The sequence below is a fragment of the Scomber scombrus genome, chromosome 6 (assembly GCF_963691925.1).
Source record: "Scomber scombrus chromosome 6, fScoSco1.1, whole genome shotgun sequence".
NCBI lineage: Eukaryota > Metazoa > Chordata > Actinopteri > Scombriformes > Scombridae > Scomber > Scomber scombrus.
In genome coordinates, this window is record NC_084975.1 from 12606753 (window position 1) to 12631261 (window position 24509).

At 39.2% G+C, this 24509-nt stretch overlaps 2 protein-coding genes across 2 annotated transcripts; one reads left to right on the forward strand and one right to left on the reverse strand.

Annotated features, from left to right (window-relative positions):
- Positions 1–1087: 1087 nt before the first annotated feature.
- On the forward strand, positions 1088–17799 carry phrf1 (PHD and ring finger domains 1). Its single transcript, XM_062421015.1, has 20 exons — positions 1088–1126; positions 2962–3069; positions 3901–4040; positions 4211–4336; positions 4655–4848; positions 5485–5568; positions 5694–5827; positions 6311–6402; positions 8189–8367; positions 8674–8806; positions 8980–9104; positions 9197–9384; positions 9749–9871; positions 10370–10524; positions 11104–13018; positions 13107–14461; positions 14705–14781; positions 15197–15349; positions 15463–15594; positions 15756–17799. The coding sequence occupies exons 3-20, from the start codon at positions 3953–3955 to the stop codon at positions 15918–15920; spliced, it is 5418 nt and encodes a 1805-aa protein (XP_062276999.1). The 5' UTR covers positions 1088–1126; positions 2962–3069; positions 3901–3952; the 3' UTR covers positions 15921–17799.
- A 241-nt stretch (positions 17800–18040) lies between these two features.
- Positions 18041–22284, reverse strand: irf7 (interferon regulatory factor 7). The gene is made up of 10 exons (XM_062420284.1): positions 22189–22284; positions 21634–21787; positions 20950–21121; positions 20764–20864; positions 20605–20656; positions 20377–20490; positions 20040–20236; positions 19128–19329; positions 18889–19004; positions 18041–18803 (listed from the first exon to the last, which is right to left on the reverse strand). The coding sequence occupies exons 1-10, from the start codon at positions 22194–22196 to the stop codon at positions 18627–18629; spliced, it is 1293 nt and encodes a 430-aa protein (XP_062276268.1). The 5' UTR covers positions 22197–22284; the 3' UTR covers positions 18041–18626.
- Positions 22285–24509: the final 2225 nt, after the last annotated feature.

Sequence of the window (24509 nt, forward strand, 5' to 3'; positions counted from 1 at the left end):
TTCACATCACTTGGAAATATCGCCCATATGACTAAAATTATATAACATAAAATAATGTATTTAAAGTGACTTCAATTGTCCAAACACTGTAACAAACTGTTCCACACAATTACAAATTAGGCCTATAGCTGGCTTAGTCCACGATGTATGGATTTGGTAACCGAAATATATATATAAAATAATGCTTTAATTGATTTGTCATAAACAAGTTTAAAAAATAATCAATAATTACATTTGTAGAACTGTAAAGCAATTTGTAGAGAAATTACATGTAGTGACACATGGGATGTGGCCTATTCATCAACACCATATAGACAGAGAGAATAAAGAATAGTGGCAGATAAAGGGAGTTACTTACCAGTCCCAAGTTTTCTTATTGTAATCATTTTTTTTATAAAGAAAAAAACTTTAAATTTCGCGGATGAATCTGTCTATCATCTAGTTAAACGTCCAAATAGTTTTTTCCCTCAAAAAACAAATCACAGCTTATGATTCAAGTTAGGTGTATTTAAGGAATATAGTGTAGCCTTACACCGACGCTGAAGTTCAGTTCACTTGCACTATCTCCACCCAGCCCACTCCCCTGCATCTGCAACCCGACCTGGTTATGCAAATGAAAAGAAAACTGGCACCATGCACAGCCAATCGGCCTCCTTGTTTGGGTTCAAAGGCCCGCCTATCATGGCTTATCATCAAATAAACCCCTCGGGGAGGCGGGCTTTATGCAACCAGCAGGTATGTTCATTTTTGGAGTTATAGTTGGGGTGCGGCGCGTTCAGTTTTGCACGTCGTACATTAGGAATGAACCATTCTCCTGTTAACAGTTTCCTGTCCTGAGATTATTTATTGCAATCATCAATGCAACGCACGTGTTTTTAGAATGTACAGAGAACCCGCGTGATGCGGCAGCTGCCATTGTGGGTGGGATACGTGCACTTGAACGCTTTGAGAAAGGACGACCCTACCCCTACAGTGTGGAGTGGTTGAACTCGGCTTACTTGTGTACAGTGTTGCCATGAGCAGAGTGTGGATGTGCACGTACCATGGATGCAGCATGACAGTCTGATCTGATGATGACGAGGAGGAGGAGGAGGAGGACGATGATGAACACTCAATTATTTACGGAGTGAGAGTTTAGGATTACACACACACATATACATATATATATATATTATTATTATAGGCTATATATATATATATATATATATATATATATATATATATATATATATATATATATATATATATATATATATATATATATATATATATATATATATATAGCCTATAATAATAATATATAATACAATAATATATAAAATACAATGTTATATATATACACACACACAGTATGGTTCAAAAGTCCAAGTCCAAGTAGTCACAGACAGTATTGAACTTCATTCAATATCATGAATATTACACATTTACATTTTTTTCTGTAGACTATAGTATCATATCATAGAGACATATAAATATGACAGATTATCTATCAACATAATAAATTGTAGATTTAGTTGATACAATGATAACCACAATAATCACCACATTTGACTCCCCCAGCCCCCCACCCCCACCCTCACCCCTATCTTTTCAACTGGCCAACTGGAACATAGTGTTCTCACTTTATTTCAAGGATGACTAGAAACATTTATTTACTTATTTCATTATTTATCTCCAGGTAAACCTATACTCTAGTATTCCCTTCAGACCAGTGAAAGCCCTGTAGGTTTATTCACGGCCAGGATACGCATGACCCCATGACATAAAGTAGCAAATCAGGATTACATTGTATTATGTAACAGTTGATTTTTGTCTAGTTAATTGCCACCAGGGGGCGACAGGGGCACTTGTTTACTTTACTACTACTTAGTCCTGGCACTTCTGGGAATAATAGATGGAGTTACTGGGAATAAACTGTTATAATAGGAATTACCAAACTTTAAAAAACATTTCAGTTAGTACTGAATGTAAAATATAACCTACTGTGAGGCAAACAAGCCAAAACTATAAATATTTAACATTTTTAGGCCAACATGCATTTCAAGTCACTTACAGCTTATTTTACCTTATACCTGCACAGTGCTCACATGGAAAAAATACCTAGAGCTAAACTGAAGTGAAATATATAATACTAAATTTAAGTGATATCTGTGTTAAGATGGATACCATACCCTGCATGATCCCTTCTTTTGATTGTGTGTGTATTTCTCTCTCTTTTAATTGATTTCCCCCCAGTATATTGTCTGTATTATACATTTCAGGCTTGAGGGTTATATCAAAAAGCAGTTTAGACCTTTTTGTGTGTGTTTGGTAATTGATAATACAAGCCTATAGGACTGCTGTAAAAAAAGGCATCATAAACATTACATTCATTTTATTAAGCTAGTATTAGTTGGTCAAATTTGGAATGATAGCTTGTTCTAAGCTTGATGTTTGTAGTGTTGGGACTTATATAGTGTGCATTCAGGATTGTGAATGTTACTATGGTTATGTAATAGGTTACAGATTACAAGTTACCCTATTTAAAATGTATTAAGTAAAGAAACTATTTCAATTATTTAATCAAAGTAATGTTACTTATGACATGTGATTACTTTTTGATTACTTACTAACTATAACTAAATTCAGATGTTTTTCATGGATACTGACATGATTTATAAGGGATATAATTTCTTATAAAGCAAGATGTATCTCTCATTTGAAAATGTATTCATTAGTTCATGTAGATTTTGGAATATAAAATTAAGATATCTTATGAAAAAGGTCGGATAACAGTTACATTTATTTTGTAAATAAGTTATGTAACGCCGTTACATGTAACTAGTTACTCCCCCAACAATGTGTGCATTTAATGTGGGTAGACTGACACAATGTTAGAGATACAGTACAATCAAAGTGTATTCAGCATGTGTCTGTGCTGTGACTGATGAGTGATGACACATGGTGCACTGTGTCTTTAAGACTCACGGAGATCACTCGGCCATTTCCGTCTGTAACCAGCCGGTGGTGTCAGTCAACAACTGTGGAGACTTCAAATCTCTCTAAACACACCTCACACTACTGAACAGGGTAGGTTTGAAACTGCTATTAAATGCTCGACTGAGATATTGTTGTCAAATGTGAGTTGATTGGAGACTTAATACCAATGCCCCAAAACACTGAGTATTTTTACTACAGATTCCGAACCAGGTTGTAGGTGCTAAATTTAGCTATTCTGAACCTAGCTAGCTAACACGCTAATGCTAGTGTCATTAGCTAGCGTCATTTGTTCAATAAGAACTGCTTTACAGGTTAGTCCAATGTTTCTTTCAGTGCGTATATCCACAGTGTATATATCTATATACTCTGCATGCATATTTTGTGTAAGCCACAAACGAAGCGCTGTTTGGTGCCCAGTTTTCCTCTTTGTTTACAAGTGTAGCCCTCGCGTTGGTTGCAGGCGGCTGCTTGCTAGGTCACGTTAGTTAGCCTTTTATTGTTTTGTTTTTTTTTACGAACAAAGAGACATCTTTATGTATTATTAATAGCTGCTTTTTAGTCGCTCAAATTCCCACAAGGCCACTAATGTCATCAGTAGTTAATGTGAAAGTCTGACTCGATTTAATGTGTCTGTTCACTGTAGTTATAACACCCAGTTAACGGGAACACATGCTTGGAGATTATTTTCCCTCTCAGTTTAAGGATTCAGGCAATGACAACATCATCTTGTCATTTCATAAAGTTTGTTAAAAAGTCTTCTTATCATCGCCTGTCCTTAAAATAGTGAGTAGATAGGCTAACATGTAACCAATACACTTCAGGTTAAGTTAGACCTAATTGTGTCATAATCCATGAAATTAATGCATGACAAAAATCTAGAGGTTGTTAAACACAATTTGCATATATGTTCTATCCTGTAAGGATTATTCTCGAAGAAAAGCTGTCAGAGAAATTGCTCTTTTGATGGTCAGCCATGGATGAAGATGACAGCCAAGATGAGCTGATAAACCGCAATGCTTCCAACAGCAAAGGAAAAAGAGCTGCAGCGTGGGTCATTTCAGGTAGTCTGTTTAACATGTTTTTACTTTCTAAAAACATGTATCATGAATAAGACAAGCTCATGAATTACTGAGTAAATGTTGTCATCAGACACATTTATTCCCATACAGGTACAGTAGAAACTTTACAGTCTTGTCAGTTTTTGTTTAAAGTTAATGTTTTGTTTTCTTAGATGACTCTGACAGCATTGACGGGGAGTCTGAGGAGGGAGAATCTGATAGTGGTGAGGAAGAAGAGGGGGATCACCTAGATGGAGAAGATGAGGAGGAGGGAGAAGAAGAAGGGAATGAAGAAGATGGTAAGAATGTGTTGTTTACATTGTTGTTAGTGATGGTTGCATGCTTTTTGTTTGTATATTCACTAGATTGAAAGGTATATATAAGTTGATGTTACAATGTAGTTATATCTAAATAGTCTTGCTTACTTAAAAATGTATTTAAAAAAATTCTATCTAACTTTAGTTTTCCTGTTGTGTTGAATGTGGAAAAACTGACTTATGCAATACCCAGTATTCTGTCATTCTATTATTCAACTTTGTGCTGCAATATTCTCCATAGAGCATGTTTGTATAGTACATATACAACAGATTTCTACTCACTTTTATCAGATGACGAAGAGGAGGAGGAAGAAGACGCTAAGGCAGAGGAGGGAGCTCTTGGGGGGACCTCTGCTGACCTTGCAGGCCTGAGCTCAGATGAGGACTCAGAGAAATGTCCCATCTGCCTTAACTCATTCAATAGCCAGCCTGTGGCAACGCCAGAGACCTGTGAGCACTACTTCTGTCTCGACTGCATCCTTGAATGGGCCACGGTAAGTCAGTGCTCGATTTGCAGTTGACACAAGGGGTTAAACAGGAGTCTCTGGTGTAGGTTTTAATTAAAAGGTGAATGTCAAATTTCACCACTGCAACACAAGACTTGTGCAGTGTACATGCTGTATCATGCTTTAATGATATTCCCCTCGGTAACTGTGTTTATGTTCTTTCATGTACTATTGTGATACAAAGCAATGGTGGGACACACACACACACACACACTTATAGAACATTCAGGTAACTTGTGTTATTTCATTATGTCTTATTGGAGAAACAAGTTGGACACTACTGCAGTGCAATTGCTGTCGATTGTGTGAACACGTCTGCAGTGTAATGGCTTTGGAAGGTGTGTGACACAACAATGGAAGTCTTCACCTTCTTTAATCTTATTTCCACTTTCAACAATCTCCAATGGCATCAGAAGCGTCTAACAGAAAATTGAAGCAGCAAGTAAAAGTTCTTGCAGCCTTTCTAGTATCTCCATTAATGCCATAGCTCCGTCATGTTACATTTTTGAGGAAGGAAACTTCAGCTAAACCCTTAAAAAAGTATAAATCCAGGTTTAGGTTGTATCAGCATCAAGGAAGAAGCACAGTCACTCAATTCCATTGTTTTTGTTTTCCACTATATAGAATGCAAACTCGTGTCCTGTGGACCGTATTTCCTTCAACAGCATATATTTAAGGAAATGTTATGGAGGCAAAGTGCGGAAAATTGTGAGTATTTTCAGTCCTCAGTTACATTACTTCTGGAACATGTATTCCCATAATTTACTCTCCATACATCTATTTTGTGTAGACTATAGCTCAAGTGTAATTTCTCTGATGGCTGCTCAATTCAGATTACAGTACAAAAACCTGTGAAGGAAGGTCAAGAGGAGACAATAGACTTGGATCTGGAGCAGACCAGCTGTGAGGTGTGTGGAGGCAGTGACCGTGAGGACCGCCTCTTGCTCTGCGATGGCTGCGATGCTGGGTGAGATAGATATTAATCTACTTACAATCCTTTCAAAATAAATGTTTGCATGTTTTACAGTTGTGTGAAAAATTGTTGTTTAAAGCCTTTTGTGTCCCCAGAGGGAACTGTGTGAAATTGATAAAGTAATGTTGCTTGAAGCAACGCTGGTTGCATCTGAACACTTCTAGTTTGATAATGGGAAAAAATGGGGTTAAAAGGAGTTAGAAGGATGTGACATCACTAGACTACATGTGCTGTTACCAGCATATCACACCCAAATCTCCAACTGCATTGTGGGTAATGTAGGTGTCCATTTTTGACAAGGAAAAAGAAAGCTTGGAATAAAATGACACTAAATACCTGGTTCTGTTGCATCGATTTAGATATATCCACCATACGTCTAAACAATGTTATTGAAGCATAATGGAACATTGATCCAGGTCTCTTAACAAGAGTGACCTGTTTTTATGTTTGATATATTTTGCCTTCTTTGTTCCACAGGTATCACACGGACTGTCTCACACCACCTCTTGATGCCGTTCCTGTTGAGGAATGGTTCTGTCCTGAGTGTGAAGCTAACAACCGTCATTCAAGTAAGCCTACAAGTTAGAAAATAGGAAAACACCAAGGCACTCATCTTGGAAAAAATAAAATGCCTTTATTTTAACTATTTAAACTATACTTCTACGTGTTTTGGCTGAGGAGCCTTCATCAGGAAGTGAGCAATGACTCTGCAACAAGTTAGGTTAAAATGTCTAATGTGACATCCAACAGGTGTGGACAATCAACAATTAGCCAGGCAGACTCAGACAAAAGCAGCCAAAACCACACAGGGTAACCAAAAAACAAACTACAGGTGGACAGCAGGGGGCCCTGTATCTGCCCAGGGGAGTAGGAATCACTATAGAAGAAGAAAATCAAACCTCAAACATACAAGTAACTAATGGAAAACAATAAATGCCTGTCTTCACAGAAAATGGCAATATTCTAAATCATCATTAAGACCCGGATAAAGGGTTGCTTTTAACTTAAAGATCCAAAAACTCTCGTTGGTTAGGTTGTCTAAGTCTTTTGCCTCCCCTTATAGTTTGTGGTACATGATCAATACTTATAGCCCTGAGGATGGAGGGATCACTGTTGTTTGTCCTTAAAATGACGAGCCATTGGGTAGTTGTCATTTTTTGTTTTTATTGCGTATTTATGTTCAGAGACTCTGTCCTGTAGTCGGCGTTTAGTTCTGCCAACATAAAACACATTACAGAGAGGGCATTCCAATTTGTAAATCACAAATGTAGTCTTACAGTTAATAAAAAGTTTTTCCTCCATGTTTATCCTCAAAGTTTTTACATTTGATAACATTGGAGCAGTGATTACAATGGCCACACTTAAAGCTGCCACAGGGTCTAGCTGACAGCCAAGTAGATTTTAGGGGTGCTGATAAATAGCTATGGACAAGTTTATCATTCAGAGTAGGTGGTCATTTAAAACTGAAAACTGGAGGCTCCGAAAAAATGTTTCTCAAAGAAGCATCACATTGTAGTAGATTCCAGTTTTTAAAAATAATTTTCTTAATGTGATTTTCTTCTGTACTGAATCTTGTAGAAAAGAAAACCCTTTCAGAACACTGTCTTGATCTACCGCTTTGTAAAAGAGACTGTCGCTCTAGACTTCTTGCTTTGTTTTTAGCATTTGGACAGCTGTTTTGTTGTCTCTGGATAAATTGATTTTCCATCTCTGTAGCCTTAGCATCAAAATTATTAATTTGATCAAATACCCTCCTAAGTCTTTGGAATTGGCCATAAGGTATGTTTTCTTTAAGATGTTTAGGATGACAGCTTTTGGCGTGTAGTACAGTATTACGAGAGGTAGGCTTTCTGTAGATTATGGAATGGAGGAGACCTTCTTTATCTTTATAAATTTCCAGATCCAGAAAACAAATCCTGTGTTTATCAAATCCAGAGACAATTTAATGTTATCATTTTTCTTATTGAGAAATTCATGGAAAGTCAATAATTCAGACTCTGATCCTGCCCATAGTAAAAAAAAACCTACAATACTAAGCCTACAAGTTATTTGCCTTCTATAATTCAAGCTTGCTCAAACAATATTTTGGTCTTCAGGAGCAAGTATTCCTTCACAGCCAGGAAAAAAACTAAACCTGAATATTCTATCTCTTTAATATAAAACATTTTTTAGTGAATTCATGCTATCCAAATTGTTGCTGTAATGGCTTTATTTATGGTATTGCCTCTTGTTCAAAAATATGTTGCAAAGACATAAATTAACATGAAGATATATTTGCCTATACCCTTATCTCATAGCAGTGTTTGCCCTCATAAGCATCTTTCCACTAGTCAGATGTTTCTCTTCCTGCCTCAGGGGGTTCAGCTGAAGAAGTAAGTGATACAGAGAGCCTTCCTTCTACTGCTCGTCCTGCCACCAGTCGCTCCCAGTCCCGTGCTGCAGGTCCAACCCGAGCTATTGCCCGTACCCAGCAGAGTGAGAGGGTTCGAGCTAGTGTCAACCGTCATCGCATCACACAGGCACGCACTTCGCAGGTTTGGAATGAGGCGTGATGCTTCTCTTGACTAATTTTCTAACTCACTTATATGAGGCTGGATTTTGCAGATGCATGTGTTGATGTTGCACAAAGTTTGTTGTTCAGATTAGATTTACTAAATCACATTTACCACTTATTAAATTGCATATTTGGGTAATGTGCTTTACTGCTACCAACAGTAGAAATTATGCTTTGACTGGTGATTGAAATGCATGTGTTAAGGAGCAGCACAGGTGTTTGGGTCCTGTACTAGAATGGTCTGTGAAAGCGAACCAGTGAAGTTACGCAAATGTTTTCTTAATAGCTGGCTCCAACATATCTGATGCAGTCCACTTGGCTGGATGAAACTATTAATGCTGTGGTTGCCGGGCTCAACAGAGCTGTATATATAAGGGACATGACGCCTCGTGTCACATCTACCCGCAGGCGCAAGACCAGTAAGTAAGCACACACATACAAAAATACAACAATTTTCACGCTAGGGTTAGCATAATCACAAGCGCCCACTTGAACACATATGGTGGAAGGAATAGCAAGAGATAGCTACAGTATGTGGTCAACATAGAGATGTGTTTGTGATGAGGGATGACTTTTATGATCGATTAAACAGGAAAGCGCAGAAAGGTCAAAAGCAAGAAGACTTCCTCTGCTAAAGGTACAAAAGGCAAATCAGCAAGCACAGGACTCAGGAGGAGGAAACGTAGGGTGAGGAGGACTAAATCCAGAAAAAAACTGGTGAGTGAGCCTAATATCATTCTGTATGTTTTAAATGTTTCACTGCATATATCAGACACTGAATTTGAACTCTGCCTATGTTTTCCCATCAGGTATTGAAAAAGACTCCTAGAAGCCGCATCGCTAATAGTCTCGGAATTGCAAAGGACAAGAAGAGCTCTTCGCTCCCTACTGTGTACCGGCCATCAGAACAAACGCTAAGCAGCATGCGAGCTGACATAGGAGCTGCTTCTCTCTCCATCTATGGAGATCCTTTTGACCTGGATCCATTCACGGATCGGTACGTTTTCTTATCATCTGACAATGTAAAATGCTCCCACACTGTTGATTTCTTTGAACTCATTTAACTCTACATGTTCCTTGCTTTGATGTTGCATCATATGGATGTGTGATGCGCAATTTTTTGTTTTGTTAAAAAAAAACAACAACAAAAAACTATGAATAGACATACGATAGAAGTGGAGTTTACAAGACAGTATTTAAATAGTTCAGGTCAGCCCTTATTATAATTGTTATAATCTTATTATCACATCCATCTATTGAAGTATATAACATGTGTGGATAGTAATAATTCATATCAGTGGGTTTGTAGCTATACTGTAATTTATTAAGCAAATTGTGTCTTATGGTTTTGATTTGATCAGTGAGGAGGAAGAACAGCAAGAACACGTCACATCGCTGGTGGAGGCTAAGAGACGAGGGATTTCTCGCTCTGCTCTTCGCTCTCACCAGCCTGTAGCTCGACCAGTCACTGCGGGCCTTTTCAGGTAAAAGCCCTCTTTTGCCCTGATGTGTAGGGTTGGATATTGACAACAGTTTCTGAATTTAAAATGGTTCAAAATTTAAAGCTATCTGGGCAACATGCTTTTTGATTCTGCTCATAAATCCCTGAAAGTGTCCTACAGCGTCTGCTGCTTCATCACCGCTTATACAATTACAGCATGGTGGACCAGTGCTATTACTCAAAAGTTTGGCTAAGCTTTTCAAAAAACCTTATAAAAATATCAACGTTTTAAATGTAAAAATCTGAAATCAATTTCTCTAGGAACCAAAACTGATACACAGGTTCAAAATCAGAAAAATATCAAATCTAGACAATTTCAGACCAAACTTGCTTGCAAGATCATTATTGCTGCTATATTTATATATCTAATAATTGTGAGGCGTCCTAGCTTTTTCAGTCTGATTGATCAAAAGAGTATCTAACTTGATGAACAATTCAGAAATTTAGCTCATCTAAGTTAGTGTGTGCTCTGTTATACCAGGAGGGGTATGGATGTCCCCCAATCAGGAGGTGTTGTGGAGGCAGCGCCTGTGCCTGACCTGCTGGGCAGTATTCTATCAGGACAAAGCATGCTCTTGATGGACAGCTCTGATGTCGTCATTAATCGAGATGGATCTCTTAAAGCTATAAAGCCAAGTAAGTGTGGGTGGCACATCTTTAAAAACAGCCCGGGATTTAAATGTGTTGTAGTTGTGTGAGTGGGGATTATAAATACTTGATGGTTGGGAGTGGTAAACAGAGCCAGACTTGCTTTTACCTCTCATGAAAAATTGATGCTATTGAAATGTTATCATTAAGTCCAGCTCTTGAATATGAAATCTTACATTATATTCAGTCTGGTGGCACAAGAAACAATCAGTGCTGCTCATGTTCTCCCCCCCTGGACAGTGATTTGTTTCCAGCTGATTGACCAATTGAGATATTTCCTGTTAAGATTTTTCTGTTTTTTCCAAACACTTTGAACATGGAAATGAATAATTTGTTCATTGATCAATGTGTACAGAGTCTAATTATTCCTGACTACCTATGTCAAGTAAAGAGAAAAATACAGAAGAAAAAAATACATGCATACATTAATAAGTAATTAGCATTACAAAACATAATTCTGTGTAATACTGTAACACAGTAATAATACACTAAAATGTTACACATAACAAAAAAGATTTAATATTCCACTCCATATGTGCCTATTAATTGAATATTTATGTATTACAGTAAAGCCAGATAGCTGCAAAAGCAGTAGCTCAGGAGACTCCAGCACTCAGATCAACCCAGGGATGTCACCCAACCCAGGAGACAGTTCTCTGTCTGACCACTACAACGGAGCCCTACCAGGACCCTCCCGTAGCACGTTGAATGGACCCTTCTCCCAGAGCTCTTCTCAGTTGCCCCTTTTCACACCCTCCTGCACAAACCACACCAAACCATCTCTCCATTCTGACTCATCACCCAGAGATCACCCAAGTTTGCAGCCACCACGTCCAACAAGGCCCATCCCAACTCCTGGTCACCGGGGAACTAATGGAGTTGGAACCAACAGGGAATCAACATCATCCATCCACCCTGCCTCAGACTCCAGCTCAAAGAGCAAGGCAAGGGATTCATCACAATCCCAACCTAAAAAAAATTCCACAAAGCCAATGTGGGTAGACGTATCAGTGCTTCCAAGGATACCAAAAATAAGAAGGGAGACCAATGATGTCACAAATGATGGTACTAAGAAAGGTGGCAGTAATATAGGTAGTAGTAGTGGTAGTAGCAGTAGTAGGGGAAGAGGTAATGGTTATGGTATGTCTGAAACAGGCATGAACAACCTTGCTGGGGACAAGAATATGCAGCAAAGTGTAGACCAGCAACGGGGAAGAGCTGACAGTCAGGCTCATAGGCACAGGCGTGACGTAGCAGGCTCTTCATCAGCCTTCTCCAACTCATTCTCTTCTTCTTCTCCCTCCACTGGCTCTCCTGCCAGCCAGTCATGTTATTCCTCTTTATCTTCCTCATCTTCATCAGCAGTAAGCTTCCGCATTAACTCCAGTGGGAACTCGTGGCATTCAAGTCGGCTAAGCACCCCGTCATCCTCTGCTAGTGGAGGCAGCATGCAGAAACACTGTAGAAAAAAGGAAGATGAGGCAAAAAAGAGACAGTTGCACAAGGATAAACAGATGCTGCTAGCATCACATACGCCCGTTGATAAGGAACAAGGCAGTAATAATATCTATGATCCCTTTAATCCTACTCTGTCAGACTCAAGCAGCTCAGACAGTGAAGCTGAGAGCACAAGCCTGGGTAGCAGCTCCCGATATGCTAGTTTAGTTCCCAGATTAGGAAACAAGGAGTGTGTAGTGCGAAGCAAGCAGGAGCTGGTTCCTGTGAAAACTGAAACACAGGAGAGGGTGGTCTCACAGGAAGAACCAAGGGGAGCTATTGTACAGGAGACTGTGTCACAGGTGGTCAGATGCTCAGAGGAAAAAGTCAAGGTTGAAAAAGAATCAAGATTAGTAGACACTAAGATTGAGGAACAAACATCATTATTTGGCATCAAAATCAAGAAGGAGCCAGGGTTAAATGATGCAGAGGAAGCTGAAAGGTGTGGCATAAAAAGTTATTTTAGTACAGGGACATCAGACATCACACCACCTGTACATCACAGCCTGGACCTTTTAAAGACTGAGAAAGAGACTCTAAAGAAGGAGAGTGGACAGAGTGTTGGAACTCCCAGCAGTGCTCTTTCTAACTGTTGGAATGATTCATCAGCATCCAGTTCAGCTCCCGCCAAGAAGAAACAAAAAGTAGAAGTAAGCTCTGATTCCAAACCCTCTTCCAGGTCTCCATCAAGAGATTTGAGCCTAAAGAACAAAACCTCCAAAAGAGGTGTTTCATCTAAGGAGCGCCAGTCTAGCTCGAGCAGTTCAGAGACAGACAGAAGCAGAAGAGAATATAATGCCTCTGGACAGGGAGGCTGGCAGAAAGAAAGGGACAAGGACAGAGAAAGGAGCTCCAGGCGGTCAAGGTCCAGAGAGAAGAGGAGGGCTTGTTCAACATCAGAGAGCTCTAGGTCCAGTTCCCCTGACAGGATTCACAGAAAGAGACAGCGATCCCGGTCACGATCCGAAGACAGGAGGCGATCCAGGTATATATGTAATTATTTGCTCAATATTCCTAGCAGTAACTATTTGTTTTTTTCTTTAAAGGTTTTATTTTTCATTATTGCTTTGTAGGTCTGATTCCAACTCTAGCAACAGAGAGGGTTCACGGAGGAACAGGCATAAACAAAAGAGCAACAAGAGGAATGATGAAAGGGAGCGAGACCACGACAGAAGACAGGTGTCAAAGGACAAGAGACATGGTCGCTCTCGGTCCAGATCTAGATCCAAGGACAAGAGACGTGGTCGTTCCCGGTCAAAGTCACGGTCCAGATCTAGATCCAAGGAGAAGAGACGTGGTCGTTCCTGGTCAAAGTCACGGTCCAGATCTAGATCGAGGGACAATAGACGTGGTTGTTCTCAGTCAAAATCACGATCCAGATCTAGATCAAAGGACAAGAAGCATGGGCATTCTTCACAGTCAAAGTCAAGGTCCAGGTCCAGATCCAGATCTAGATCCAGGGAAAGGAGGAAAGATCACACACGACCGCAACAATCATCTCTCTCCACCAGAGACAAGGTGGAGTCACGATCAAAAGACAAAAGGAGACACAAGTCTAGATCAATCTCAAGAGAGAGAAGGAAAGAAGAACGATCATCCAAAAGTTCACAGAAAACTTCAGGGCCCAGTATTTCATCCTCTAAAGACAGGAAGGACAAGAAAAAAGAGAAAGATATGACTCAAATCTCCCTCACAGATGAAAAAGTTGCTAAAGTCAACAAACAAGACATGTTTTTCTGTATCTCTCCCTCTGATGTTAAAAAGGAAGGTGAAGACCACAGGGTAGACAGCCAGGCCTCAACTGCAGAAATGATGAAAGAGATTAAGGTTGTAAAAGAAATTAAGGAAGAAAAACAACCACCTCTTGATATGTTTGAAGACCTTCCAATTACCAAACAAATAAAGAGCGAAGGGACTGACACCTTTTCTTTGATAATAGCCAAAGGCATAAAACAGGAAGAAATGGAAGAGGACCCCATCAAGACTGAAATAATCATGACTGAAACTGGTGAAATCACTACAATAAAGTCGGAGCCCAGTTCCTCAGAAGTGTGCCACTTGCCCCCGGTCATCTCATTTTCTACATTGACCACACCTGATGTCTCTCTGCCTCACCCACATTTAACAGCCTCAGAACAACCAAACATTGTTGGTCTGAGTGTCCCCATAAAGCAGGAAGTTCAGCAACCTTCAGACTCTGATGATGACTTCAATGTCGATGTGATGCTTGACAACCTGGATTATGTGAAGTCGGAGCATGCAGATGAAAGTAGTGCAGCTGTCAAACAAGAGAAGGGTGGTCAGGAGGAGAAGAATGAGGGTGAGCAGGTGCCGGCCATAGTGGGAGCCAAATCCAAGACTCAAGTGAAGAGGGTTACCTGGAATATACAGGAGCCTGAAGGACCTCAACCAGAGAAATCTGCAAGCAGTAAGTGTTGCCACTAGATTACTCCACACCAGCCTTTGGTTGCTCACATTACACAGAAACAAATGTGGCTACTCCAAAAAGTGATTTAAAGAAGTGAAAAAACAAATTTAATATGTAAAAAGTGAATAGATCAAGTTTAAAGTACAACTTTACACTGATATTTTGCAGAACAGGAAGCAATCAGACATGTGCTTTGCATCTGTTTAACTGTTTTGTGTTTTTTCTGGCTCATTTTTTACTCAGAGCTGGCTCTGTATAAATTGAAGTTGAAGCAGGAAGGAGCCCGCAGACCCTCTTCCACAATCCAGACATCCAGTCAGGTAGGACTGAGACGCTTCAGAGTGACCCTAATATTTCTTGGATCTTGTTCTTTTGGATGTAGTACTTTAATGTAATTAAATGTCCAGAAGGTGGCAGTATTTTGCTAGAAAGAGCCAATGTATTGTTTTCTGAGAGTCATGTGACAGAAACCAAAACTGATACTGAAGCTTTTCAGAATAAACGAAAGTAAAAGTGTGTGTGTGTGTGTGTGTGTGTGTGTGTGTGTGTGTGTGTGTGTGTGTGTGTGTGTGTGTGTGTGTGTGTGTGTGTGTGTGTGTGTGTGTGTGTGTGTGTGTGTGTGTGTGTGTGTGTGTGTGAAAATCCTAACATTCACATGACTTAATCTATCTTGCTGTGATTTTGAATCTGTTTAGTGATTTTCTTATCATCCATTTCAACTCTTGACTCTCTTAGGTCATCACTGGACCTGGCTCTATCAGTGAACTTTTCAAGAAGGCTGGTATTGGTCTGCTCACCACCTCTAGATCTGAGAGTGTGCACCCTGAGGGGTTATCAACCACTGGGCAAGGAGAGGCAGAAGAAGGGGAAGTGTCGAGAAATGACCAGGTGACTCTGCCTTATGAGTATTTAAGCTTTGAACTGAATATGTTAAGTAATTTCATACTGTCTTTTTTTGTCAGATAAATATTATAGCTCCTTCCTACTTTTACTCCTGGCAGCAGTATTTGAAGAAGCTTCACATGCAGGAGAGAGCTATAGAGGAGGTGAAGCTAGCTATCAAGCCTTTCTACCAGAGGAGAGACATCAACAAGGATGAATATAAAGAGATTCTACGAAAAGCCGTCCAGAAAGTAGGTAGCATTATATTTTGTCCAAGATATTAACTGGTTTTTACAACTTTCTTGTATATATTTGAGTAATAACCTAAGGTGCTTCTCTGTGCCTGAGGTTATCAGTTGAATATGTTTCTTGAGTAATAATTTTGAAATTATTCTGTGTTGCTGGTCATCAGGTGTGCCACAGCAAGAGTGGGGAGATTAACCCAGTGAAGGTGGGCAATCTGGTGAAGGCTTACGTGGACAAATACAAGCATGCTCGAAAACACAAGAAAGGAGAGGATTTAGGGAAAGGACCGGAGGAACAGATTCAGGCCACAAAAACTTCTGACAGCCCATGAGGGGGCGTAAACTACAGGCAAGGACAGCTACACATCACAAACAATTATCTGCTCTTCACTTTTGTGTCCTACTGTTGGCTCTTTCACATGCTCAATCTAAACGGTTATATTAGGTTCACTTACTGCTTCAAGATGGAACATTTTCTATATTTATGAGCTTTCTATCTTAACCGAATTTTGAAGAAAAAAGTGTTTTCATTGGTCACTTGATCAGCACCCGTTGGTGTCTTGTGCTTGGACAGTCACTGCCAAGAACTGGTCTTTTTGTTTAGTACAGCCGAGAAACTTAATGGGAGACTTTGAGCTTTTGCCTTAAAGAGGCAGATCTCTGAGACCTTCCCATCGAGTGATAAATCAGGTAGCTTTCTCCACAGACATATCACTGGGAGGAGGCAGTGTGCGCTTTTGAGTTTTCTCTGGTGTTTTTGTTTTGTGGGAACAAAGGGTTATTTATCAGTGGTGAAACTAATTAAGTTGGTTAAGAAGTGGTATTAAAGAATGCAGTATGCATATTTAAGAAGTTTGTCACATTAAGAAAAGACACTGTTATGCAATCTTTGTAGAAACTGTTAGAGTAATTAAACAATTTTAGATTTGGTTGTAAATAATATAGATTTGATATATCCACTTACTTGTTCCTTCCATCTGTGTTACCTCTTGTGAATGACTGGCATACATGTTTTTAGTTTATACAGTTGATTGGTTTATGTTTTGTGTTTGGGAATTTTTGCTCAGTAGTTTGAAATTAATAATAGTAAATTTTCTCAAACAGCAGCCTCTTCCCTTTACACCTACATGTGTTTCCCCCCACCAATATTATCTTTTGAACCCATGAGTGAAATGTTAAAAACTGGGTTTTAGAGAATGAGGGGCAAGTTCTTTTATGCCAAACAAGTAAAAAAAACAAGTACAAATTCCCTGAAAAAGTGAGATTTAATTAGTTTTGGGGGCATTATGTTCTTAAACAGTTTCCTGTAAGCTATAGTATTTTCCAATGTAGGTATGGCAGAAGTAAATACATGCCTTTAGTTGGGAACATTAAAAGAATCTTTTCATTGTTAACCATGAAGTGTCTGCAGTGTTTAATTAATGACTCATTGTGTCTTTAGCCTAAACTTCACTATGAATTGTCCTCTTTAACACACCTCAAATGTTAATATTCTGCTTGTTAATCATTTCTTTGTTGAAACTACTTTGTTTGCCTACAGTAAAAACTTAGTAGGTGGTTGGCTGGACTTGGCTTGTACATTGTCTTCACATTTTATTGGGCTTTATAAAGCAGAGGTGTATGGATGTTGGAATCTAAATGAAACAGGTGCTCATGTTTTTGTGAATGTATTTTACTTTTTTCTGCATTTATTTGTTCAAATAGGCCAGGTGTTTCTGAGAGGGAACAAAAATAATAAATCACTGATGATAAATATCTAATGTCTGTATTTAATTGAAGTACTTGCTCATATTCTGTCCTCTTATGACATAGTAAGGATTTGGGACTTGAAGTAGCAACAGTTTAAGACAGTGGTCTCCAACCCTGCTCCTGGAGAGCTACTGCCCTGCATGTTTTAGGTATCTCCTCACTCTAACACACCTGATTCTAATAATCAACTCGTTATCAAGCCCTTTGACGAGCCTCAGCTGCTTGATAACGAGTTAGAGTGAGGAGATACCTAAAACATGCAGGGCAGTAGCTCTCCAGGAGCAGGGTTGGAGACCACTGGTTTAAGATATACTGTGAGAAACATAGTAATGGCTTTCTACTTTTCTCCCCTGCCTGTAACTACCCAATGTCTTTGCATTACATTTTAAACTGAGCCAATTCAGACTGAGAACAACCTCTGCTTAGTCATTTGTATTTTCATTTCACTTGCAGTGTTTTAATAAAAAAAAAAGATGTTTGTCTTAATTTCTTTTTGGGTTGTAATGTAAAAACCTGACACTGCAGTGTAAGGGCTCAGCATTGGGAGCCACTAAAGGGGCTCACATTTACAAAAGTTCATCTTGCTTTAAAATAAAGACTTGGTTTGGCTCTAAAAGCCAGAGATTATATCCCAAAGTCAGTATTTATGAGCCACATATAGCAGCAAATTGTTAATGAACTGAGGCGTCATTCAAGTGTTCAACTGTTTATTTGAAAGCTTAATAGTGCCAGTTAGCTTCAGTGCAAAATGATGAGCAGAGTATAGCTTTTTTTGATTGAACCAAAATCAAATTCTCAAGTGCAAAACACAATTAATAGCTTTATGACACAATACAAAAACTACACTATACAATACCTAATTGTAATATCACTTTGGTTGTTACAAGATTATAAATATGACCAAAAACTTACATTTTAACACAGATTTACTTACATATTAGTCATTGTGGTTAGTCCTATATACAGTCCTAAAGAATTTGATATTTACAGTCACATTATTACGCAATCATAAAAAAGGCGTATTGTTAAGACCATTGGCATTTTAGTTGAGTAATGTAACAATATCTACAGTACATAAGTTGTGCTGAAAATGTCAGTGCTCACCAGTCTAGATACATAACATAAACAGGGGATGCAGATGAAAATACATGAAAAGTGTTTCTTACAATATTCAGTTTGGTGCTGTTTATTCCTACTAACCAGGAGTGAACAGGATTGGCTATGTATTAGCAAATCTTGGAGTGAGAGCAGGATGTGGTAGTTAAAGAAGAGCAGTGAAATATAAAACTTCACATCTGATTTTGGAAAGGTTCAGCAGCTTCAACTGTTGGAAGACCAAAGACTGAGTTAATGAGATCGTAGAGGCTGTTGTGTGAGATCTGCAAGCTGACGTTGGCACTGTGAAGAGACGAAGCTCCCTCCATCTGAGCCATCTCATGAAAGTGTCGGCAGATCAGAGGGACCACCTACAGAGGAAAGGTAGACGCTTAAAAACTGGACACTGTAGACATTTTCGAGGTGAAGCTCTGGAAAAACAGGGAAGAATGTTACCTGGACTACGATGAGCTTCTTCTCCAAAGGTTTTCCATCAGGAAACTTCTCTCCAAAGCACATGTTGATGGTGTAAGACGGAGAGCCACCGTTGTTCTCTTTGAACTGTTTCAGTTCTGAAACAGATGCAGGTTGAACCATTCAAATCACTGCTCATTAATGTCATCTTCAAATAAAAAAGGTAACACTACTTAAACAATTGTGTTATTCACATGAATGAGCAAGAACTCCACACCTACCGTTCACATACGTCTCAAAACTGAGGAGCTCCACCATTGTGTTTTGGGGCAGTTTTTCTGGGTTACCGTGAGCCACACTGGGGTCACCAGTGCTGGCAAACACATGGCACCTGTCCTGCCTGTAGGCATAGATACCAGTTTCCCGCACCTCCAGGAGTAGACCTCTCTGAATACTGTTAAGGATGCAGTTGGTGTATTCAATCTGTGTAAGGAAGATTGGGATTGGGGAAATGTTTTAAATTCACCAATTAGTGCAAACATTCATAGACAATATGGACATACTAACAAAAGGGCATTGGTTTACAAAGGATAAAAGTACATAGGTAACAGAGGACAGTAAACAAAAACAAACACAATTCTTTAAAAATGACCTTTGTATGTGTTTTATGAGGTCAGAAATGCTTTCAACATCCTCAAAGATACAAAACTAACATCCAATGTGAACAGAAACTACTGTTTGAAAGTCAATTGCATGCACTTACAGCAATAAAACAAACTTTGATGCTCAGATTATAATGGCCAAGAAATATATCTCAACAGACAGGAAGTCACTGTCTTCCTCAAGACCGATTGCCAAAATGATTTCAGTTCTGGATTCAGGAGAACTATTATTCTTAAAAAGATTCCCAGTTATTTGAGGCCCATTGTTAACATAGATAAAGCCAAAAGTGAAACTTGTAACTGAATCTGGTTAATAATGGTCATTAATTTTGAGCATGTTAAGTTGCACTTCCTTATCACATAGCAGCGTTTTTTGTCTTTCTTCTGTTTACTTTTGTTAATGTTATTGGGGGTTTTTTTGTTGCATTTTTCAGTTAAAACAAAAAATGTTGCATAAAATAAATCTGACTGCAGGAAATTACTTCACAAAATTAGCCAAGTCATACAAAATGTATTTGATGTTGTGAGTACCTGTTTGTGATCCAGCAGGCCGTCAGTGGAGGGGAAACAGAGATGCTGGGCGTTGAGCTCAGGGACCTCATGGTGGTAGTGGAGCTGCAGACGAGCAGTGTTCACCACTACCTTTAACATTTCTTTTTTCCTGTAGTGGATCGAGATCTCCAGGTCCCAGATACTTGGCTGTGGAGGCGAACTGAAGACTGAATTTGCTGTAGAGTAAAACAGGAAAACAAGGAAACATGAGTCATCTACCCAAGACTAAGTCTGTCTCTGTAGTATGACTGTTGAGACACGATAATAGAATTCAGGCTGAAGTTGATAAATAAGGAAAGAGTGTGAATGAATATACCCTGAATGTAAGCCGGCTGATCTGGTAAAGGTTGTTGGAGGTTCTCAGCTGTTACAACAGCAGGATAGCTTCCAAGGACTGGATTTTCCTGGGCATAGGGCTGTACCCACTCCTCTGTCAATGATAAATAAAAAAGACATGAAAAATTTAACCTTTATCATACAGCACTTAAAATCATAAAAAGCTGCTGAGAATATGAACTTAATGACTTATGTAGTGAGACTGTACCGGTTGGATGGTTGACAAGATCCATGGCCATGAAATTTTTAATCAGATTGTACTGTTTGGAGAAAAAAGCCATAGTAAATAAAAATAAAACAAAACAAAAAAAAGACTTAACACCATGATCAATAGAGATATGAAACTGCACTCTAGGCAATACTGCACCTCATTTGCTGAGGGGAAGTCCTCTGTGGGAGAGCAGTAGATATCTGGAATCATGTCAGAATCCTCCTGGGAGTCTTGTGTTGGCAGACATTCATAATTATCTGCACATAAAAGAAAAAAGCCACATTAATATCACCTCAAACTACAGAAATGGTCAAACACTGGATTAGGTAATCATTCTCTTACACTCAGTGTTGATAATCTGGTAGATTTTATGAGGGTCGTCAGAATTCTTGGAATTGTCCTCTATCATCTTGAAGCGCACGGCGAGGTTGTTCAGAGCACAGCGGAAGTTGGTTTTCCACCTGGCCTTGTCATTGGGGAACTCATTGATTTTACCACTTGCTATTGCCCATGCCTGTGAACCATACAGAGAGAAGTTAATACGCAGCTGTGGAAAATAGATTAATTTACTTGAGTACTGTACTTATGGTTTAGGGTACTTTCCATTTTGTGAGACTTTCTACAAAGGGATTTCCCTGCCATCAAACCTGGCATCACTCTTAAATTTAAATTAAATCAGAAGTTTCTTTGAATTATGATAACTTGACAAACAAATTATGATCATGAATTAATAACATAAATAACTGCACCTCCCATTACTGTGTGATATATTCAAAAAAGATTTGTGACCATTCCTCACAATCATGCATGCTCTATAATTGTCCCTGTCATACAACATTACTGAAATTACTGATCCACAGAATGATGAGTATTTGCGGTGCAGTATCATCCTCAAAAAGTATTCATTGTAAACCTAAAGGTATTAATAGAGCATTATCTTAGTTGTGTAATCAACTCTATCTAATCATACATGCCTGATAAAACCAGTATCAGGGTCAGAAGTTCAACAGAGGCAATCAAACCTACCCGGAATATTTTACCATCCTCATCATTGCAGTCCCTTCTGGCATTGTGCTTCCAGGGGACTCTGAACTTGTTTTGGCCCATATAGCACAGGCCTGTGTACTGGCCTGTGTCCACTTGCTCTATGAGCCAGCTGGCAAACTGTGGCTTGGGAGGGCTGAGAAAGAAACATGACAGATCAATGTTGTTCTTTAAAATGTCTCCCAAGAAGAGAGAGAAAATACAATCCCCCCCCCCCCCCCCCTCCCACAAACACACAGACACTGCTGCGTAAGCTACAGTCAGCGCACATAGTGCAATGTTTTTTTGTTTGTTTTGCAGACATTAAAAGGTCGATTCTCATCAATAAACATGTAATCCTGGCCAACATGATCTGACCAAACAATATTCAGCAACATGCACACTTCACCAGACTTGATAATCAATGTATTACACTTCTAAAGTACTTAAACCTAAATACCTTAGTTTCAAGGTTTCCTCACAATACACACAAGCAAAGGCGCACAGTTCAGTAGATGTGGAAGAGGAAGAGATAGATGAAGATATGTTTCTCCCTACCTTTGCATCTCTCAGCTGAGGCGATAAAACAAGTTATTGCTTTGCTTCCTTTACTTTTATAGACAAACCTGGTGACGTCATGGGAGACTTTTTGTGTCTCCTCCTTTAGGACACGTGGAGGCATTTGGAGACGCGCGAATGGACGAGTCTGGTTCGCGGGCAGAGTTTTGGTACACCCACTGTCTACGGGTACACCCTACCGGATTTTTGGTGGGTTACAAGTGGAATTTTGTAGCGAATGAAACTGAAAGTCGTTTTGCTGATTGCGTGTAATTTCTTCCTTACATCATCACGTCACCTGCATTTCATCACTCACTTCTACTGGTGAATGTTTTCGCCCATGCTGTGGCGGAGTCAAGCCCACTGTGCACCGAGTATTGCCTCATATTTGACTTTCATGATGAACTAACAGCAGCAGCATTTAGAACAGCTGTGATAGGCTTTGCTGATTGATATCTAAGTATTTCCTGTGTTATCATTAATATAGCCTACCAAATGAGACCAAATTCACCTGGTTGCGGTTGGATCTCTTTAGATTTAACATTTCTGTTGGGAGTGATGCCAGCTGTGTGTTTTCATTGTTAAACCGGTTACACCACCTGTGGGTATAACCGGATACATGTGGGGATCCCCGGTTTACTGTGTGCATCGTTCCTATGAAATACAAATCCTCAGCAATGCAATGTGATATATCGCTTACCCTACACACATTAATGTAGGAATATGGGAAGACATTGTTTGTATCACATTTAAAGTAGATTACATACAATTGGACCTGTTCTAAAATTAAAAAATATAAAAAATCAATCAAGTTGCCAAACCCCTTTTGCCACATGGTGAGCCTTAGATGATGGTCTCAGAGTATGTTCAAAGTTATTGCTACTGTAAGACCCCTGGCCTGTGCTTTTAAACTAAATGTGTAATACTGAATTATGACATGACATAAATGACAAAGACCATAAAATATGCACTGTACACCTGAAATAATGCGACAGAAAGCATGTCTTATTCAAAAGGAATGTTTTTTATGTATATGTATTCTAAATTTCAGTCTGTAAAATGTGTGCACCAAGGTTTTGGCTGCAGTACAACATGCCACTTCTTTCAGAATCCCATTTTATGCCCACCAAACATTTAGTAGTCCTATCTGTTCAAATGACAACTGATCGCTTTGTCAGTTGAGAGTATAAAATCAGGTCCACCTGCTATGACTTGATGTACTTTTGGAGATATTTTGCTCACAAAAATAGCATGAAACTGCCTATTTCCAGTGAATTTAGACAACTGATTCCACCAGTGAACATACTCTGATTTGTAGTAAATGTGCAGTGTTTTGAGGGAGTCCATATCCTGCAGGTGTGTGTTTGTGTCATGTGTAAATGAGACAATATTTAGATGTGAGATATGAGATGAATATTTATATCCAGACTGTGGGTGAGAGTACTGTGGGATTGCATTTGTCGTCGTGACTTACATTTTTTGGCTATATTACTAAAAACCACCACTCAACTTGCTCCACACAAAGCTTCAGTTCCTCTTTCTGAAATCAGCGTTTCATAACTTCACTAAGCAGGAACAACAAAAATATAAAATATAATTTTCCTCTTCTCCTCTGAGGTTTTATCCAACCTTTTACACAGAATCACACTACAAAAGATCAGGCACCATGTGTTGTATTTGCATGCAAGCTGAAGGTCACAAAGCCTTCTTCTCTTTACTTGGATCTAAGGTAGAACTGCTTTCTATCATCTGACCACCAAGTCAGTGAATACAGCTCAAATAACCTAAAGCACATGTGTGAGGAATAGAGAAGCGATACATGCTCTAAAGGAGCACTTCTCTTTTCCTGTCTATTGGAAGCGCAGCCCAGTCCTTGTAGATGGCCCTTTGGCTTCATCACTGCAACTGAGGAAAGATGTAGCCTGATCATTGGGGAAGGTTCACATCCTATTTTGCATTTTTGTTCACAATACAAAGGCAAAATCAGCTACATCAGCTTGCCCGTGAAGCCAAATAGTTATGTGGGATGTTTTGTGGCAGTGCAAATTCTATTTTAGGTTTGATAATTTATTATTTTCCACCTTTGAGCATTTGAGCACAGCCTCTGACCCTGTAGTGTGCCACAGCTTGCTGCAAAAGAGTATGAGGGAGTGATAAGAGGCCAAGGCCACCCTTATCTTGCCTGCGCAGACACATATATGAAATTATTGAGATGTGGGAAGACACACTTTTAAATTGCAGGTGCACTTAAAGTAAAAAAAAAAAAAACACATTTCCTTAAGGGGATTTTTATAGGGTACTATAACTAGATCCTGGACTCT

Coding starts and splice junctions, on each gene's coding strand:
- phrf1 (XM_062421015.1), top strand. CDS start 3,953: ATGGATGAAGATGACAGCCAAGATGAGCTGATAAACCGCAATGCTTCC. Junction 9,872..10,369: donor GTCACTGCGGGCCTTTTCAG/GTAAAAGCCCTC, acceptor CTGTTATACCAG/GAGGGGTATGGATGTCCCCC. Junction 13,019..13,106: donor GAAGACAGGAGGCGATCCAG/GTATATATGTAA, acceptor ATTGCTTTGTAG/GTCTGATTCCAACTCTAGCA.
- irf7 (XM_062420284.1), bottom strand. Junction 19,330..20,039: donor GCCTGCTGGATCACAAACAG/GTACTCACAACA, acceptor TTCCTTACACAG/ATTGAATACACCAACTGCAT. Junction 19,005..19,127: donor TTTTGAGACGTATGTGAACG/GTAGGTGTGGAG, acceptor CATCTGTTTCAG/AACTGAAACAGTTCAAAGAG.